The sequence below is a fragment of the Mauremys reevesii genome, linkage group 1, assembly GCF_016161935.1.
Source record: "Mauremys reevesii isolate NIE-2019 linkage group 1, ASM1616193v1, whole genome shotgun sequence".
Lineage (NCBI taxonomy): Eukaryota > Metazoa > Chordata > Testudines > Geoemydidae > Mauremys > Mauremys reevesii.
The window spans coordinates 247841885-247860497 of record NC_052623.1 but is presented as its reverse complement, the minus strand read 5'-3'; the positions used below and the strand labels follow the sequence as shown (position 1 = coordinate 247860497).

The 18613-nt window shown below is 41.7% G+C and overlaps 1 protein-coding gene and 1 long non-coding RNA gene across 11 annotated transcripts in view; one reads left to right on the top strand and one right to left on the bottom strand.

The window, feature by feature from the left end:
- LOC120408463 overlaps positions 1 to 18613 on the top strand; it is a 148702-nt gene that overhangs the window by 65813 nt on the left and 64276 nt on the right. For 9 of the 10 annotated variants that reach the window (XM_039545441.1, XM_039545449.1, XM_039545430.1 and 6 more), the window contains one exon: positions 4476 to 4613. In XM_039545441.1, the coding sequence (XP_039401375.1) occupies positions 4476 to 4613 (138 nt within the window). Of the gene's footprint in view, positions 1 to 4475; positions 4614 to 9321; positions 9381 to 18613 lie in introns of those variants that run through there. The other variant, XM_039545459.1, reaches the window with a different exon arrangement.
- On the bottom strand, positions 173 to 7640 carry LOC120408489. Its single transcript, XR_005600726.1, has 2 exons — positions 7555 to 7640; positions 173 to 508 (listed from the first exon to the last, which is right to left on the bottom strand). It is a non-coding gene; the product is annotated as an uncharacterized LOC120408489 (long non-coding RNA).

Below are 18613 nucleotides of genomic sequence, written 5' to 3'. Positions count from 1 at the left end.
TGATAGATATATGATAGATAGGTTGTGTAGAAGATAGTAAAAGGATGTAAGAATCCTGATCCTTCCTGGAAATAACCAACATCTGGCTGAGACGGCTAGGAAGAAACTGTTAATTGTCATAAATCCACCTAGTATTTCCAAACCTATGCAAAGACACAATGAGACTGCAAAATGAAATTTCAAAGTTTATTGACAGGTGGCATTGTTCAAATGGTAGCTGGTTCCTTGCAGGTTAGGAAGTCATCGCGGGGTGTCGTCACTGAAGGGTTGATTCTTTTTGCCATAGCAGATATCGCAGAGTGAAGGGTCGATGATTTGCACAGGAGAATGGGAGAAATCAGGAAATTAAAAACTCCTCCTTCTCCTCCTCCTCCGAGTTCGCTCTCTACCTCTACGACCTCTTCTCCTTCTGCCATGTCGTCTTCTCCTCCTTCCATGTCGACCCCCGCGGCCTCCCCTTCGTCGCCTTCTGCGACGGCTCCTGCTTCTGCTCCTGCTGCGTCTGTACCTTGCCATTTCCGGAGAAGATTATGGCTTTCAAGATCTCCGCAGCTGGAGCACCAGCTCCGTAGGAGGCAGCCAACCTGTCTGGTGGGATGTCCTCATCTTGTGAGCTGAGCTGGCAGCTCTGGCCTTTATATAGAGGGGCTGATAACTGTGACAAAAACCTACCGGGTCACTCACCTGTGATGAACTATAATGGGCTTGTTCAGACATGGGCATCAATTTTACTGTATCGCAAAATGTCCATATAAGGAAAATACCAGCTGTCCTGATCATGTCATTAACACTTTCCACTGAAATGACTATATAAGGACAAAGCCACAAGTTTTGACCCTATATGGACATAAAATGGTTCTTTGTTGAAATGACAGTATAACCACAAAAACAACATCACAAACACCCTGAAGTTAGGAGGACGCAGCCAACTATGAAGCTATGGAATTGTTTGCCTCCACATTACCCTTGCCTTGTTGGATTAATTTTGCCAATGTTTGGGTGACTTGATTTAAACTGTGGATCTATTCGGCCTACCTGTCTTTGGTGGAATTTCCTGAGCTTGTTCGTTGAGCTGGTACTCTGACCTTTATGTAGAGAGGCTGATTAGTATGACCCACTTTGCCCTATTATTCCGCTGTGATAAACTAGAATTAAGCGATATATGGCCATCAAATTTACTGTACAGCAAAGTGTGTATGTAAGAAAACAAATAGATTTTTCCCTTTTTATAAACACTTTGAAAGTTAATGTATGTAGGTCACACTTATCAGAGGGGAATGCAGTGACCAGTTGATACTATCATATCTCTTCACTACATAATGGCAACACCCATCATGACACCCAACCATCAGAAATGAGAAGTTGCCCTTCCTAATTTGATCTACTTTGATTACTACCCATGTGTTCATTTATGAACTCCAGGAGATGGCACTATCTCAGTCCTAATTGTGTTTTCTTGACTTTGAACATTTATGTACCTAAAAAGGTTGCTTTTAAGATCATGTGAAATGTTTTGGATCTAGTGCCCTTTTTTTTTTTTTTTTTTGCAAAGTGAGAAAAAGTATCATATGGCCCCAAAAGGTATCACCTTTGTTTCCTGAGGGCAATTGAAACAGCACGTGAATTACAAGTTAAAAGAGATGGCTGATTTATACTGTGTGTATCTTTTTCCCTGCAGCAAATGAATAACTTCAATATTGTTGTCAAGTGCACAGTGTAGTATTTTGGGGTGATAAAATAATTAAGTGTTAAAACATTGTGATCCATGTGTCGTTGAGAGGACTAAAGATTTGTGAAAAAATGGTCAAAAGCTTAAAACCAAACCCATGATTTGAATACAGTGGGCCAAATTCCCCTTTCCATTTCAAGCAAGCAGGAATGTAACCCATTACATTTGTAGTAAAAAGGAAGGTATTTTTGCCACTAGAGCTAACAGTCTTTCAATAGCAGCTGTTACAATTTGAAAATAATAGGCTTGATTCTCCATTCACACCAGTTTTATATCACTATAACTCTATAAACTCTTATGGAGCTAACTCCTAATTGACACTGGTATAACTGAGAGGATGATCAAGCCAATCCTTTTCACTGGAAATGTCTAAATCAAATATGTTATAGACATCTCCACTTCATATTCTACAAAATCTTCTTGGCTTTATCCCTCTTCTCAGTCACCTGTGTGATGCGTACCATTAGTTATGCACTCACACTTGCTCCTGTCATGCCTCTATTACATCTGACCAGGCAAGTCTCAGAATAAGGAAACCTCTCAATAGAATCAGTACTGTCTGTTCACAAGGTCGTCTTTGAACTGATGTGGCATTCACCTCTATAGTACGACGTCTTCCATAAATGCTGTCCTTGTGCTTATCCAAAGCATTCACAGTCAAAGACTCTAGAACTTGCTGGATGTTCACTGGCCTTCAAATATATAGATTGAATGTACTCAGTTCTTCAGGAAATCCTAGGCCCTTTCATGTTTTTTCACACATGTATGAAAGATGAGAAAGCTTGCAAATCATCTATCTCATGATGCATTAGATGGAACATCTTGGAGGCCCTCTTCCTGAGGGAGGGGTGACAACATATCTTTTGGGGGGCTAGTATGCACAAATTCACGTAGTCACTGACAGTTTTAATCACAAGAACCATACAGACTCTACAAAACAGACCCACCTCAATAACCAAACAGGCCTCTGTAGAAGGACTGATTTCAGATCAACAAATGGCTATGTGAGTAGAAAATCATTACGAGGCAAAATATTTCCCTCCTCTTTCATAGGATCAGGTCATCTCCCCCAACCTCCATCCTAGATATTGTTGTGTATGTGTTTCATTAATTGGCTGTCTCAGTTTGGTTGCTATGTTTTATTGATTTTCACACCTCTCTGAGCCTTCCTTCTGTTTTCCCACATTCCCTACACTCCCCCCAGTCTGTTTCCCCATTCCCATGTTTTCCTGCTCCCTCATAGTTTCCTGTCCAATTTCCAAACAACAGAGAGAGCCACATTACAATCACATTCTCTGAGGGCAGCCCAGGTTCAATTTCTTCAGAAAAAAGATGGGAGTCATCAGTCAACTTCACTGAACAAGCTTTCTTTCTCCACATTCTTTCTCTGGCTTTCACAGAAAAAATAAAACAGTGCAGTATGAAGCATGTGGGTTACACTTTGACTTCAGACCAGCAAGCCAAAGCTGCTGAGCCAGTAAGCTCACAAAGGCCTGCACTAGAGACCTCACAAAAGCCTGAGGCTTAACATCAGCCCAGAGAGCCAGAGGTGCTGATCTAGAAAACCTTACAAAGACCTGTGCTTTGACAAGAGCCAGTAGCCTCACAGAGGCCTGACTTTGACTTTACCCCAGCAAGATTGTGGTGCTGTGCCCGACACCTGAGGCCTGTGTCCAGACATCATGCTAGGAAGATGGAGATACCGAGCTAGTATCCCAACAAAGTCCCGCTTGGCTTCAGCCCGGAGCCTGGAAGTGCTGTAGCCGGAACTCTGTGTCAGTGCTTTGACCATTACCAACCCAGCATGTTGTATGTGCTGAGCTAGTGACCTCATAGCAGCCCGTTCTTTGATATCAACCCACTATGCTACATTTGAGGAACAAGTGACCTCATAGAGGCCGGTACTTGGACATAAGCCCAGAAACCTAGAGGCCATTAACCACATTAACCACATAAAGGCCTGTTGCCTTGGCGCCAGCCATCATTCTAGAATGTGTTGAGATTTGACTTTATCCCAGCAAGCTAAAGGTCCTGAGCTGGTAACCCTCCAAGGCTTGTGCATTTACATCAACCCAGCATGCTATAATTGGTCAGCTAGTGACCTCACAGAGGCCTTTGCACTGAATTCAGCCTGTGGTGATCAGATCAGTGTGGGAAAAAGAATGAGCTAGTGAACTCACAGAAAGTGCTTTAAGTCCCATTTACTCTTCCGGAGTGACACAAGAGGGATTTAAGAAGAGCTGAGCAGCTGGCCGCCTGCAGTTATAAAAACTCAGGACCTATTTATCTGGAATGACTACAACCCTTGGAAATTATTAAAAATCAATAATAATACTGTTTTCACATGTAGTGGCAAATGAGACATACAGCTTGTCTGAGTTGGCCATCTTCACAGATTAAGTTTACAGAATCCAAGCCTTTATTTGTTTTGATCACAATAGGAAATTCTATCTATCCAATTACTAAAGCTTGCTGCAAATTGAATTGATTTATGGACTAGCACAGGGGTAGGCAACCTGCCTTTTGAAAACTTTAGCCCTCAATCTCTCAGGAGGCTGTGTTTTGTGTAAAGCGTCACAGGCCAACTGGAATCCATCATTTAAGCAAATGGATACCTTCTTGAACAAGAAATACGTGCCTTCACTTGACAGAAACACTTTTCCTATTTGCATTACTGAGAGTTTTGCTACAATAAATGTACTGAGAGAAATGGCATTTTCTTAAATACAATTGCCTCATGTTGCAGAGGGAGAAAGAATATTCTGGATGCTGAATGCTTACAAAGGATGGATAGCTCACTTTACCTTTAGGGAGAATGCTTTTGAAAAATCTCTCCGCAATGACCACGACATCTCTTTGCAGAGAAAAGAGAGGAGAATTAAAAGTAAGTAAAGTCCAATTAAAAGAAACATGGTGAAAATTCAGGTAATTTTGCTAGGGACAAATATTTTTCAGCTCAGTTCCATAAGGGATTAGTTTAAACAGATATCTCAGAATTGCACAATACATTTATAACACTGTCAATAACATTTCTAATGGGAAGAGCCCATCATTAAATACACTCCCTAGTTAAAACAGATTCATGTTTTCCAGTTTTTCCTAGACAAGTAATCTTTCCCCTCAAGAAAATTTTGCTCGGTTAGATGTCCTGGGAATGAATGTCTGTCTTTATCACAGATGCAAAAGATTCACCCCTGAAAATATTATAGCTGTTCTAAGAGACAGTCTACATGGGAACACTCCAAAACTATATTCCAAATGAACTGAAGATATGAATGTAAAGTGGATTTTTTAAACTGAATTGCATTCAGAATTAATGCAGCTTTATTCAGTTTAGCTTATTTTAGTTTAGCTAAACCAAATTAAGGCCAGCCACTTTAATTCTGAATTAGAGTATCCACACAGAGGTTTAATGCAATTTAACTAATCCTCTTTAAATTAATACTTGTAGTTAATTCAGATTAACTTTCCTGAGTGTTCCTGCGTAGACAAGTCCTAAAATTTGAGTGGCATGAGAGGTGTACCACAACTCAGAGACAAAGACATTTCAGCTGCTAGGTCTTGTAAGGCACCAGCCCTAGTTACTTCCCCTAACAGCTTGAATGAATGGCGAAAGTGAAGAGGTATTTTTCTAGAGTTGACAAAAAAGAGAAGGGTTGCAAATACCCCAAGTACTGTGTCTTAAACAGTTACAACTCTGGAGAAACAATAGCAGTTCTTATTTGGGCCCCTGATTGGGAGTGGGGTGGAAGAAGTGGCAACCTAATAGAGGACTAAGGTTCTTCAGGCCTAGTCACTGCTGGATAGTCCAGTCCAGTCTCTTATTCCAAGCAAACAGGAGTTTATAGGTTTGCAGTTAGCGATTTCTCTCACTGGAGCCTGTCTGCCAGGATTTCCTGCTCAGTCGCTGCTGTTTCCACATGCACAGGCCAACTCCCACTTGCAATCTCCTCCAGCCACACCCTATTCCATATGCAGTCCCCCAGCTTCTGATGATGCCTGCCCTAGACACAGTTCCCTGGGGATTTCTCCATGGATCCAGCTTCTCTGATGCTCCTGGTTTCCAAGCCACAGCTGTTCCCCCCCAACCCCCTGCCCCAGGAGCGAGGGTCCTGCCTTAAGGTCTTTCCTTCTACCTGGCTAGAGGAAGGGGATGTACTGTGAGAAAAAGGATAATGGAAATGGTAGTTTCTTCCATACCAGGTGCATCACTCCCTTATCACCATAAGGAAAGGTTTCAAAGTGGAGGTTTTTTGTCTTTTTTCTGGTTTGTTTTCAGCAGGGATTTGGCAAAATCTAATCTCACACTGGTTTAAATTAGGAGTAACACAAGTCACTGGAATGGAAATTGGTAATTGCCTAGAATCTTGTCTTCATGGCACAGTCTCAACCAGAAATATACATACATGGCCGATGATGGAGGGGTGGCCTGGCAAAATTTGAGTGAGTGAGTTCTGCGACCCTGTGCTCCAGGTCACGCTGCCACTCCCTCAAATTTGTCTCGCTGACCTTCCATTACCACAGAGGGGCAGCTGGGGGAAAACTGTGTGTTGTGACCTCATGGACCAATTCACAATGACTGGAATGGGGAGTTGCGCCCAGCCCTGCAGAAGAGGAGCTGCTGCTGTGGCGTGAGTTCACTTTCTGACCCCCACTCCTCTGGCCTTCCCTCCACACCAGGACCGTGAGCCATGTAGAAACTTCCCACAACCCACTGGTGGGTCACAACCCATTGTTTGGGAAACATATTCCTTTAGAGGATGTTTTTGTGGGTGTGTGAATAAATAGTGACTTACCCAGCCAGTGAAGTAAACTGTTACACAAATAATTACAGAGGGTTCAGAACTAATCGCTACATGCTTGGTACAGCACATACTTTTCTACAGGGAAACGGCTAGGAATAAAATTGGTAATTTTTCGTGTCTTGGCAAGGCCATATAGTCCCTGGTAAGGGTATAGTTCAACAGATTGACCTGAAAATATGCATATGTTGGAGAATATATATAGGCTGTTTGTCAGGATGTGAAGCAAAACTGATAGGTGAGACAAGGAATGGGATATTACTGAAAATATAATGCCCATTATAAAATCAGAAGGCACCGGAAGAATGTTGCAGCACTGTTCCAAAAAAATCTCAAGAAGGTATGGAATGGATAATACTGAAAATATTCCATCATCAAATATTAAGACCGTCTAACAACAGTGTTCAAATTCTGGGCAGCTAATGTCATTTGACTTTCAGAGATGGTTGAAAATAATGGCTCAAAGGCAGAGAAACTTCAGTATGAAAAAAGAAAAAAAACTGGGAACAGTTTTATTGAGGAAAAAACCAGTACAGTAAATATTTAGTGCAGAAGGTAGTAAAAAGGATGCTCAAATCCTGATCCTTCCAGGAAATAACCAACCTCTGGCTGAGAGGCTAGGAAGAAATTATAAACTGTTATAAATACACCCAATATTTCCAAACCTATGCAAAGACCCAATGAGACTGCAAAATGAAATTTCAAAGTTTATTGACAGGTGGCATTGTTCAAATGGTAGCTGGTTCCTTGCATCTTAGGAAGTCATTATGGGTGTTGTCACTGAAAGGTTGTTTCTTTTTGCCATAGCAGACATTGCAGAGTGGTGGGTCGATGACTTGCACAGGAGAAATCAGGAAATTAAAAACTCCTTCTTCTTCTCCTCCTCCTCCTGCGAGTTCTCTCTCTACCTCTACGACCTCTTCTCCTTCTGCCATGTCGTCTTCTCCTCCTTCCATGCCGACCCCGCGGCCTCCCTCCGTCGCCTTCTGCGACGGCTCCTGCTTCTGCTCCTGCTGTCTGTACCTTGCCATTTCTGGAGAAGATTATGGCTTTCAAGATCTCCGCAGCTGGAGCACCAGCTCCGTAGGAGGCAGCCAACCTGTCTGGTGGGATGTCCTTAGTTTGTGAGTTGAGCTGGCAGCTCTGGCCCTTATATAGAGGGGCTGATAACTGTGACAAAAACCTACCGGGTCACTCACCTGTGATGAACTATAATGGGCTTGTTCAGACATGGGCATCAATTTTACTGTATAGCAAATTGTCCATATAAGGAAAACACCAGCTGTCCTGATCATGTCATTAATTAACACTTTCCACTGAAATGACTATATAAGGACAAAGCCACAAGTTTTGACCCTATATGGACATAAAATGGTTCTTTGTTGAAATGACAGTATAACCACAAAAACAACATCACAAACACCCTGAAGTTAGGAGGACGCAGCCAACTATGAAGCTTTGGAATTGTTTGCCTCTACATTACCCTTGCCTTGCTGGATTAATTTTGTCAATGTTTGGGTGACTTGATTTTAACTGTGGATCTATTCGGCCTACCTGTCTTTGGTGGAATTTCCTGAGCTTGTTAGTTGAGCTGGCACTCCGACCTTTATGTAGAGAGGCTGATAAGTATGACCCACATTGCCCTATTATTCAGCTGTGATAAACTAGAATTTAGCAATATATGGCCATTAAATTTACTGTACAGCAAAGTATCTATGTTAGAAAACAAATAGATTTTTTTCCCCTTTTATAAACACTTTGGAAGTTGATTTATGTCGGTCACACTTATCGGAGGGGAAAGCAGTGACCAGTTGATATTATCATATCTCTTCATTACATAATGGCAACACCCTTCATGACACCCAACCATCAGAAATGAGAAGCTGCCCTTCCTAATTTGATCTACTTTGATTACTACCCATGTGTTCATTTAAGAAGTCCCGGAGAAGGCACTAACTCAGTCCTAATTCTGTTTTCTTGACTTTGAACATTTAGGTGCCTAAAATGGTTGCTTCTAATATCATGTGAAATGATTTGGGTCTAGTGCCTCTTTTTTTTTTTTTTTTGGTGCAAAGTGAGAAAAAGTAACTTATGGCCCCAAAAGGTTTCATCATTGTTTCCTGAGGGCAATTGAAACAGTATGTGAATTACAAGTCAAAAGAGGCAAAGAATCCTGTGGCACCTTATATACTAACAGACGTTTTGCAGCATGAGCTTTCGTGGGTGAATACCCACTTCGTCGGATGCAAGTTAAAAGAGATGGCTGATTTATACTATTTGTAACTTGTATCCTGCAGCAAATGAATAACTTCAATATTGTTGTCAAATGCACACTGTAGTATTTTGGGGTGATAAAATAATTAAGTGTTGATACATCGTGATCCATGTGTCATTGAGAGAACTAAAGATTTGTGAAAAAATGCTCAAAAGCTTAAAACCAAATCTATGATTTGAATATAGTCTGTCTAATTCCCCTTTCCATTTCAGGCAAGCAGGAATGTAACCCATTACATTTCTAGTAAAAAGGAAGGTATTTTTGCCACTAAAATGAACAGTCTTTCAATAGCAGCTGTTACAGTTTGAAAATAATAGGCTTGATTCTCCATTCACACCAGTTTTATATCATTATAACTCTATAAACTCTTATGGAGCTAACTCCTAATTGACACTGGTATAACTGAGAGGATGATTAAGGCAATACTTTTGCACTGGAAATGTATAAATTAAATATGTTATAGACTTCTGTCATAAACAGATAGTTAAAGGTTATTGCCTCTTTTACTTGTAAAGGGTTAAGAAGTTCACCTAGCCTAGCTGACACGTGACCAGAGGAACCAATGGGGGGACAGGATGTTTCAAAAGGAAGGAGGGAAGTTCCCTTTGGCTTGGTCAGTTTCAGTTTTGGCCGGAGTGGAAAAGATCAAGGAACCAGCCTCTTATCAGAGTAGTGAGTATCAGAAACAAATACATAGGTTTATGTTTATTTTCTTTTGTGACTTTGTGCAATTAGAGGAATGATCAAATTAGGGATTCTTTTGTGTACTAAGTTTTTGCCCAGGGGAACATCCTCTGTGTTTTGAATCTGTTGTCTGTGAGAGTAGCTGGTACGCTAATCTCTTCCAGAGGTTTTTTCTTTTACCTTTCTTTTCTTTAATTAAAAGCCTTTTTTTTTAAAGAACCTGATTGATTTTTTCTTGTTTTTAGATGCAAGGGGATTGGATCTGGATTCACCAGGGACTGGTGAGGGAAGAAGGGGGGGGAGGGGAATGAGTAACTCTTCCTTGTTTTAAGATCCAAGGGGTTTGGATCGGTGTTCACCAGGGAATTGGTGGAGAAGTCTCTCAAGTTTACCCAGGGAGGGAAAGGTTTTGGGGGGGAAGACAGAGTTTTCCAAATGATTCAAATATTTGGATGGTGGCAGCATACTGATCTAAGCTGGTAATTAAGCTTAGGGTTTCTCATGCAGGTCCCCACATATGTACCCTAAAGTTCAGAGTGGGGGTGAAACATATGACTACTTCTCCACTTCATATTCTACAATATCTTCTTGGCTTCATCTCTCTTCTCAGTCACCTGTGTGATGCATACCATTAGTCATGCACTCACACTTCTTCCTGTCATACCTTTATTACATCTGACCAGGCAAGTCTCAGAATAAGGAAACCTCTCAATAGAATAAGTACTGTGTGTTCCATTTGGACAAGGTGGGCTTTTGAACTGATGTGGCATTCAGCCCCAAAGTACTCCATCTTTCATAAATCCCAAGGTAGTCTTGCTGTCCTTATGCTTCTCCAAAGCATTCACAGTCAAAGAAGAGACTCTAGAACTTGCTGGATGTTCACTGGCCTTCAAAATATAGATTGAATGTACTCAGTTCCTCAGGAAATCCTAGGCCCTTTCATGTTTTTCCACTCATGTATGAAAGCCGAGAAAGCTTGCAAATCATCTATCTCATGATTCATTAGATGGAACATCTTGGGGGCACAAAGCAAAAAACCTTATCTCTTCATTAAACATCAGGGCCCTGTCCCTAAGTGAGGGCTTACAACATATGTTTTGGAGGGCTAGTATGCACAAATTCACGTAGTCACTGACAGTTTTAATCACAAGAACCATACAGATCCTACAAAACAGATCCACCTCAATAACCAAACAGGCCTCTCTAGAAGCATTGTTTTGAGATCAGTAAATGGCTATGTGAGTAGAAAATCATTACGAGGCAAAATATTTTTTCTGTCATGAGATCAGATCATCTCCCCCAACCTCCAATCTAGATATCGTTGTGTATGTGTTTCATTAATTGGCTGCCTCAGTTTGGTTGCTATGTTTTATTAATTTTCACACCTCTCTGAGCCTTCCTTCTGTTTCCCCACATTCCCTACACTCCCCCCAGTCTGTTTCCCCATTCCCATGTTTTCCTGCTCCCTCATAGTTTCCTGTCCAATTTCCAAACAACAGAGAGAGCCACATTACAATCACATTCTCTGAGGGCAGCCCAGGTTCAATTTCTTCAGGAAAAAGATGGGAATCATCAGTCAACTTTACTGGACAAGCCTTCTTTCTCCACATTCTTTCTCTGGCTTTCACAGAAAAAATAAAACAGTGCAGTATGAAGCATGTGGGTTACACTTTGACTTCAGACCAGCAAGCCAAAGCTGCTGAGCCAGTAAGCTCACAAAGGCCTGCACTAGAGACCTCACAAAAGCCTGAGGCTTAACATCAGCCCAGAGAGCCAGAGGTGCTGATCTAGAAAACCTTACAAAGACCTGTGCTTTGACAAGAGCCAGTAGCCTCACAGAGGCCTGACTTTGACTTTACCCCAGCAAGGTAGTGGTGCTGTGCCCGACACCTGAGGCCTGTGTCCAGACATCATGCTAGGAAGATGGAGATACCGAGCTAATATCCTGACAAAGTCCTGCTTGGCTTCAGTCAGGAGCCTGGAAGTGCTGTAGCCGGAACTCTGTGTCAGTGCTTTGACCATAACCAACCCAGCATGTCTTATGTGCTGAGCCAGTGACCTCATAGCAGCCTGTTCTTTGATATCAACCCACTATGCTACATTTGAGGAACAAGTGACCTCATAGAGGCCTGTACTTGGACATAAGCCCAGAAACCTAGAGGCCATTAACCACATTAACCACATAAAGGCCTGTTGCCTTGGCGCCAGCCATCATTCTAGAATGTGTTGAGATTTGACTTTATCCCAGCAAGCCAAAGGTCCTGAGCTGGTAACCCTCCAAGGCCTGTGCATTTACATCAACCCAACACGCTATAATTGGTCAGCTAGTGACCTCACAGAGGCCTTTGCACTGAATTCAGCCCGCGGTGATCAGATCAGCATGGGAAAAAGAATGAGCTAGTGAACTCTTCTGGAGTGATACAAGAGGGATTTAAGAAGAGCTGAGGAGCTGGCCTTCTGCAGTTATAAAAACTCAGGACCTATTTATCTGGAATGACTACAACCCTTGGAATTTATTAAAAATCAATTATAATACTGTTTTAACAGGTAGTGGCGAATGAGACATACAGCTTGTCTCAGTTGGCCATCTTCACAGATTAAGTCTATAGAATCCAAGCCTTTATTTGTTTTGACCACAATAGGAAATTCTATCTATCCAATTACTGAAGCTTGCAGCAAATTGAATAGATTTATGGACTCGTAGTTAGAATTTTAATTATAACCTGAATTTTGAAAACTTTAGCCCTCAGTCTCTCAGTAGGCTGTGTTTTGTGTAAAGCGTCACAGGCCAACTGGAATCCATCATTTAAGCAAATGATACCTTCTTGAACAAGAAATACATGCCGTCACTTGACAGAAACACTTTTCCTATTTGCATTAGTGAGAGTTTTGCTACAACAAATGTACAGACAGAAATGGCATTTTCTCAAATACAATTGCCTGGGCAAGTGTGACACATACTGAATAAAACAACATGAAATACAGATAACTTGAACTCAAAAGTCCTAAATGAAGTGGTTGAAGAAAGATCTCTAGTCCACAGATATTACATGTTAATATAGCCTGGAACACACAGGGACATCCCAGAAGCATTCTGATGCTGTACCATTATTCACAAAAGACAAGCTCTGTAAACTGGGTAACAATAGGCTGCTTAGTCTGAAATCAGAACTGGGCAAATGAACAGAAAACTGATATGAGATTCAATCAGTAAAGAGCTAAAGGTTGGGAATATAATTAATATCAGTCAACACGTACGTTTTCTTTTCTCCCAGATACAGAAGAAAAAGCAGGTGACACTCATGAGCTGCTCTCTCATTGAGACTCTTTGATTCAGGTTGTTAAATCTAAGAGGAGCCAAAAGCATTAGGGAATGTCTGTGGGTGTGCCAAGAAAGACCCACTCACCCACCCAGTCAGCACAGTAAACTGTTACACTACTATATCATTCAGATGAATACAATGGTTTCAGAACTAACTGCAGTGTTCTTTACTGGAGCCAAATATCTAGGAATAAGTGGTCAATATTCATCTCAGCAAAAGGTCTTAACCACAAGTGACGCAAGGTTCCATAGTTAGACCAAAGGCTAAGAGACTGAACTAGCAATATGAGATGGGAAAATGTTTAAGGTGTTAGTCTGAACCTGAAGAATTTGTCAGGATGTGCAACAAAATGACAGGTAAGTTAAGGAATGGAATATTAGTGAAAATATAATGCTGTTATAAAATCAGAACAAACCAGAGGTATGTTGCAGCACTGTTCCAATTCCCCTCCCCGAAGGAATGGAATGGACAATAGTGAAAAGATGCCATAATGAAATCACAAATGCTTTCTCCTGGAACAGGGCAGCCTATCCCATGTGGGGGCTCAGAGTCTTGTGAAAAAATATGATCAAAGTCGGAGAAATTTCCATATGAAAAGATGAAAAAATTCTTTATAAAGAAAAAAACAGATACACAAGAGCGCAAATTAGAGAACAAAGTAGGGATAAATGTAGTAAAAAGGATGTGAGAAGCCTGATGCTTCCAGGAAACACCAGCCTCTGAGAGGGTGCTTGCTCCTACCTATTTCCTATCCCACAAATGGCTCGGAGGCCTTCCGGTAAATCACCTTGTGCAGCCTCATCCCAACAGTAACACGGACTCCTCAGCTTCTCAGGCAAGGAGTGGAGAGGCTCTGACTCTCCAAGGCTACCAGCCAGACAGGCCAGGACAGGCTCTTCTTCCCCTTCACTTCCTGACTTGTGTCTCTTGTACCATCTGGGCTAAGGAGTGAGTTAGCCTTTTAACTCTCTCAAGACGATCCCAATCTATCACCCGAGTGTAGTTCCTATTGTCAGATGCACTCAGAGCAACTAAGACGAGCCTCAGTGATCATAGGGCGGGTTCAGCTGCTGTCACAGAGGATTAGGAAGAAACTATTTTCTAAATGCAGGCAAAACACAAGGACCCAATGAGACTGCAAAATGAAATTTCAAAGTTTATTAACAGGTGGTATTGTTCAACTGGTAGCAGGCTCCTTCCATCTTGGGACGTTATCGCGGCGTGTTGTCACTGAAGGAATGTTTCTTTTTGCCATAGCAGATGTTGCAGTGTGAAGGGTCGATGACTTGCACAGGAGAATATTCCAAGCAAACAGGAGTTTACAGGTTTGCAATGAGCGGTTTCTCTCACTGGAGCCTGTCTGCCAGGATTTCCTGCTCAGTCGCTGCTGTTTCCACATGCACAGGCCAACTCCCACTTGCAATCTCCTCCAGCCACACCCTATTCCATATGCAGTCCCCCAGCTTCTGATGATGCCTGCCCTAGACACAGTTCCCTGGGGATTTCTCCATGGATCCAGCTTCTCTGATGCTCCTGGTTTCCAAGCCACAGCTGTTCCCCATGCAACCCTCTGCCCCAGGAGCGAGGGTCCTGCCTTAAGGTCTTTCCTTCTACCTGGCCAGAGGAAGGAGAAAAAGGATAATGGAAATGGTAGTTTTTTTCCATACCAGGTACATAAGGAAAGGTTTCAAAGTGGAGGTTTTTTGTCTGTTTGTTGGTTTGTTTTCAGCAGGGATTTGGCAAAATCTAATCTCACACTGGTTTAAATTAGGAGTAACACAAGTCCATGGACCTGATTCTGATCTCACACTGTGTTCATACAGTGGTGTCATTCATTTACCTGAGAGTAGTTACCTGTAATTTATTGACGTGAATTTTCTAACACAAAAAGTATTTCACCCAATGTGGGGTAACTAGTTTAGACCTCAGTATGATGCGAGGGGCGGGGAGCGGGGGGGAGGAGGAACTGATCACTGGAATGGAAATTGGTAATTGCCTAGAATCTTGTCTTCATGGCACAGTCTCAACCAGAAATATACATACATGGCCGACGATGGAGGGGTGGTCAGGCAAAATTTGAGTGAGTGAGTGTGGCGACCCTGTGCTCTAGGTCACGCTGCCACTCTCTCAAATTTGTCTCACTGTTCTTCCATCACCACAGAGGGGCAGCTGGGGGAAAACTGTGTGCTGTGACCTCATGGACCAATTCACAATGCCTGGAATGGGGAGTCGGGCCCAGACCTGCAGAAGAGGGGCTGCTAATGTGGGGTTACTTTGCTTTTCAACCCTCCCTCCTCTGGCCTTCCCTCCACACCAGGACCGTGAGCCATGTAGAAACTTCCCACAACCCACTGTTTGGGAAACATATTCCTTTAGAGGATGTTTTTGTGCGGTCTGTCAAAAAATACTGACTTACCTAGCCAGCAAAGTAAACAGTTACATTACTGTTTCATTCAAATAATTACAGAGGGTTCAGAACTAATCGCTACATTCTTGATACAGCTCATACTTTTCTGCAAGCAAACAGCTAAGAATAAAATTGGTAATTTTTCGTATCTTGGCAAGGCCATATAGTCCATAGTAAGGCCATAGGTCAATAGATTGACCTGAAAATATGCATATATTGGTGAATGTATATGTATATAGGCTGTTTGTCAGGATGTGCAGCAAAACTGATAGGTGAGACAAGGAATGGGATATTACTGAAAATATAATGCCCATTATAAAATCAGAAGGCCCTGGAAGAATGTTGCAGCACTGTTCCAAAAATTCTCAAGAAGGACTGGATAATACCGAAAATATGACATCATCAAATCATAAGACAGTCTAACAACAGTGTTCAAATTCTGGGCAGCTTATCTCATTGGGTTTCAGAGATGGCTGAAAAAAATAATGATCCAAGGCAGAGAAACTTCCATCTGCAAAAAGAAAAAACTTGGGACAGTTTATTGAGGGGAAAAAGAGGTAGAGGAATGATAGATATGTGATAGATAGGTTGTGTAGAAGATAGTAAAAAAGATGTAAGAATCCTGATCCTTCCTGGAAATAACCAACATCTGGCTGAGACGGCTAGGAAGAAACTGTTAATTGTCATAAATCCACCTAGTATTTCCAAACCTATGCAAAGACACAATGAGACTGCAAAATGAAATTTCAAAGTTTATTGACAGGTGGCATTGTTCAAATGGTAGCTGGTTCCTTGCATCTTAGGAAGTCATCGCGGGGTGTCGTCACTGAAGGGTTGATTCTTTTGCCATAGCAGATATCGCAGAGTGAAGGGTCGATGATTTGCACAGGAGAATGGGAGAAATCAGGAAATTAAAAACTCCTCCTTCTCCTCCTCCTCCGAGTTCGCTCTCTACCTCTACGACCTCTTCTCCTACTGCCATGTCGTCTTCTCCTCCTTCCATGTCGACCCCCGCGGTCTCCCCTTCGTCACCTTCTGCGACGGCTCCTGCTTCTGCTCCTGCTGCGTCTGTACCTTGCCATTTCCGGAGAAGATTATGGCTTTCAAGATCTCCGCAGCGGGAGCACCAGCTCCGTAGGAGGCAGCCAACCTGTCTGGTGGGATGTCCTCATCTTGTGAGCTGAGCTGGCAGCTCTGGCCTTTATATAGAGGGGCTGATAACTGTGACAAAAACCTACCGGGTCACTCACCTGTGATGAACTATAATGGGCTTGTTCAGACATGGGCATCAATTTTACTGTATCGCAAAATGTCCATATAAGGAAAATACCAGCTGTCCTGATCATGTCATTAACACTTTCCACTGAAATGACTATATAAGGACAAAGCCACAAGTTTTGACCCTATATGGACATAAAATGGTTCTTTGTTGAAATGACAGTATAACCACAAAAACAACATCACAAACACCCTGAAGTTAGGAGGACGCAGCCAACTATGAAGCTATGGAATTGTTTGCCTCCACATTACCCTTGCCTTGTTGGATTAATTTTGCCAATGTTTGGGTGACTTGATTTAAACTGTGGATCTATTCGGCCTACCTGTCTTTGGTGGAATTTCCTGAGCTTGTTCGTTGAGCTGGTACTCTGACCTTTATGTAGAGAGGCTGATTAGTATGACCCACTTTGCCCTATTATTCCGCTGTGATAAACTAGAATTAAGCAATATATGGCCATCAAATTTACTGTACAGCAAAGTGTGTATGTAAGAAAACAAATAGATTTTTCCCTTTTTATAAACACTTTGAAAGTTAATGTATGTAGGTCACACTTATCAGAGGGGAAAGCAGTGACCAGTTGATACTATCATATCTCTTCACTACATAATGGCAACACCCATCATGACACCCAACCATCAGAAATGAGAAGTTGCCCTTCCTAATTTGATCTACTTTGATTACTACCCATGTGTTCATTTATGAACTCCAGGAGATGGCACTATCTCAGTCCTAATTGTGTTTTCTTGACTTTGAACATTTATGTACCTAAAAAGGTTGCTTTTAAGATCATGTGAAATGTTTTGGATCTAGTGCCCTTTTTTTTTTTTTTTTTGCAAAGTGAGAAAAAGTATCATATGGCCCCAAAAGGTTTCACCTTTGTTTCCTGAGGGCAATTGAAACAGCACGTGAATTACAAGTTAAAAGAGATGGCTGATTTATACTGTGTGTATCTTTTTCCCTGCAGCAAATGAATAACTTCAATATTGTTGTCAAGTGCACAGTGTAGTATTTTGGGGTGATAAAATAATTAAGTGTTAAAACATTGTGATCCATGTGTCGTTGAGAGGACTAAAGATTTGTGAAAAAATGGTCAAAAGCTTAAAACCAAACCCATGATTTGAATACAGTGGGCCAAATTCCCCTTTCCATTTCAAGCAAGCAGGAATGTAACCCATTACATTTGTAGTAAAAAGGAAGGTATTTTTGCCACTAGAGCTAACAGTCTTTCAATAGCAGCTGTTACAATTTGAAAATAATAGGCTTGATTCTCCATTCACACCAGTTTTATATCACTATAACTCTATAAACTCTTATGGAGCTAACTCCTAATTGACACTGGTATAACTGAGAGGATGATCAAGCCAATCTTTTCACTGGAAATGTCTAAATCAAATATGTTATAGACATCTCCACTTCATATTCTACAAAATCTTCTTGGCTTTATCCCTCTTCTCAGTCACCTGTGTGATGCGTACCATTAGTTATGCACTCACACTTGCTCCTGTCATGCCTCTATTACATCTGACCAGGCAAGTCTCAGAATAAGGAAACCTCTCAATAGAATCAGTACTGTCTGTTCGCAAGGTCGTCTTTGAACTGATGTGGCATTCACCTCTATAGTACGACGTCTTCCATAAATGCTGTCCTTGTGCTTATCCAAAGCATTCACAGTCAAAGACTCTAGAACTTGCTGGATGTTCACTGGCCTTCAAATATATAGATTGAATGTACTCAGTTCTTCAGGAAATCCTAGGCCCTTTCATGTTTTTTCACACATGTATGAAAGATGAGAAAGCTTGCAAATCATCTATCTCATGATGCATTAGATGGAACATCTTGGAGGCGCGCTTCCTGAGGGAGGGGTGACAACATATCTTTTGGAGGGCAAGTATGCACAAATTCACGTAGTCACTGACAGTTTTAATCACAAGAACCATACAGACTCTACAAAACAGACCCACCTCAATAACCAAACAGGCCTCTGTAGAAGGACTGATTTCAGATCAACAAATGGCTATGTGAGTAGAAAATCATTACGAGGCAAAATATTTCCCTCCTCTGTCATAGGATCAGGTCATCTCCCCCAACCTCCATCCTAGATATCGTTGTGTATG